Source organism: Metopolophium dirhodum, chromosome 7, assembly GCF_019925205.1.
Source record: "Metopolophium dirhodum isolate CAU chromosome 7, ASM1992520v1, whole genome shotgun sequence".
In the NCBI taxonomy this organism is placed as follows: Eukaryota; Metazoa; Arthropoda; class Insecta; order Hemiptera; family Aphididae; genus Metopolophium; species Metopolophium dirhodum.
Genome location: NC_083566.1, coordinates 27,654,166 through 27,656,154, shown reverse-complemented (window position 1 = coordinate 27,656,154; position 1,989 = coordinate 27,654,166). Strand labels below are relative to the sequence as shown.

At 36.2% G+C, this 1,989-nt stretch overlaps 1 protein-coding gene across 1 annotated transcript; it reads right to left on the bottom strand.

Annotated features, from left to right (window-relative positions):
* Positions 1 to 233: 233 nt before the first annotated feature.
* Positions 234 to 1,188, bottom strand: LOC132949776 (uncharacterized). The gene is made up of 2 exons (XM_061020848.1): positions 1,000 to 1,188; positions 234 to 922 (listed from the first exon to the last, which is right to left on the bottom strand). Exons 1-2 carry the CDS (start codon positions 1,168 to 1,170, stop codon positions 380 to 382), a joined length of 714 nt encoding a protein of 237 aa, XP_060876831.1. The 5' UTR covers positions 1,171 to 1,188; the 3' UTR covers positions 234 to 379.
* Between the last annotated feature and the right edge of the window lie 801 nt (positions 1,189 to 1,989).

The window sequence follows — 1,989 nt, the reverse complement described above, 5'->3', positions numbered from 1 at the left end:
GGAGTCTATCTTTCCTCCATACAATTTATATAAGTACATGATGCATTTACCTTTTAGTAAGTATGCATAAAATAATATTATTTTCTATTACTTATTACTTAGTTATAAGTATTTATACACAAATAAACTAAATAAATTATTATATCTATCACGTTTTCGAAGAAATAATTTCAAAATAGTTTTCACATCGACAAGTATTTATTAATATTGGGCAGTACTTAAACAATATTTTATAAATTTATATACATAACATATTTCACATTTTATAATATTACAATAAATATAGGTTCTAATATTTTACAAGAATATTTATTTAGAAAATATATAGAGGTACATAGGTAGATAATATTTAAAAATGATTTACACACTAAAACAGTTTTTACACGCTTGTTCTGCAGTGAACTGGGCCTACGTAATATGTTGGCGGCGGCGGCGGTCGCGGAAACCTGAAGCGAGGGGCTGGCACCCTCACCATTCTCGGGGGTCGTGCTGGCTGCCACGTCGTGTACACGGCCGGGCCGAAGTTTTGCATCGGCAGCGTCGGCGGTGGAAACTTTAAGCGAGCTGCGGCCACGCGTCCCATAGCGAAATTCGGTGGCTGCCACGTCGTGTAGACAGCCGGGCCGAAGTTTTGTACCGGCAGAGGCGGTCGCGGAAAGTCGGAGCGAGCGACGGCTACGCTTTCTGTAGCGAAATTCTGTGGCTGCCACGTCGTGTAGACAGCCGGGCCGAAGTTTTGTACCGGCAGAGGCGGTCGCGGAAAGTCGGAGCGAGCGACGGCTACGCTTTCAGTGGCGAAATTCTGTGGCTGACACGTGGATTTTTGGGAGCGGCGGCCGCGGCGTCGGCGGGGCCGCGATCCCGGAAGATCTACTTGCGTGAATGCGTGCCTCTTCATCCTTCCTTCGGTCTCGTCGTTCGCCTTAAACACAGGAATAATCACATAAATTATTATAATGTTATTATTACGAAGTCGGTGTTGCAATTCACTTGACCAACCGGCGTGTCCTTCGATGTGCAACAGCCACAAACCAGGTGAAATCTGGGGTCACCGTTTTCCAGTTCAATCCAGTTTTGGTAAAATTTGCGCACAATATCCGTAATTTTTCGTAAGTTCAACAATACGGTGATCAGCAACAACCGGACGGTGAACTCGTTTACACAGTACATTGTTATAAGTTATAATTGTAGACAAAATATTAGAACGACTATAACAGTTAGGCTGCAGAATAACAAATGATGACGTTTTTCAAAAAACCGTTTTAAGGCCTGACTTTATCATATGATATACGTTGTCATGTTTTCTGATTGAAGCCAGAAAACAAAAACGATTTTAAACTTAATACTATTATTTAATATCGAAAAATTAAAAATAGGTGGAAATTTAACTGAATTTTAAATTTTCGTACACGCGTACAATATAATTAGATATACCTATAAATACTTCATTATGTTATCATGATTATGTATGAGATACTTATTACAAGTATTTATGTTTTTGTTTAGTTGAATATTATAAAAATCGAACCTCAGAACTTATACCTATTAAAGTAAATAGGCATATAAATATTTTATAACCAAGCTCAGTAATTTTATTTGCGATAAAATATAAGTTGCGATTTATATTACCTACTTTATTGAAAAATACATAGGCACAATTTTTTTTTATAAGCATTTAAAGTTCAAATGTTGACAACATTTATCAAATTTATAATTTATTAATTATTTTGTAGTTAAAAATGTATAAAATGTTTAACTTTTATGGCTAAGGATTGAAAATTTAAAACAAGGCTCTACGTAAATAGGTTATATATAAATTACTTTATTCACAATAATATCATCAAACATACTTATTTCATAGGCTCCTATCATAGGCTGACTGGCCGTTTTCGCTCAGAATCGTTTTTCTTATACAATGATATTATATCATTGAATTCAAATTTAACACCATCCATTACAGTGACTCACTTGTAACCTACTGTACAGCAG

Coding starts and splice junctions, on each gene's coding strand:
- LOC132949776 (XM_061020848.1), bottom strand. CDS start 1,170: ATGTACTGTGTAAACGAGTTCACCGTCCGGTTGTTGCTGATCACCGTA. Junction 923..999: donor GCACATCGAAGGACACGCCG/GTTGGTCAAGTG, acceptor CCTGTGTTTAAG/GCGAACGACGAGACCGAAGG.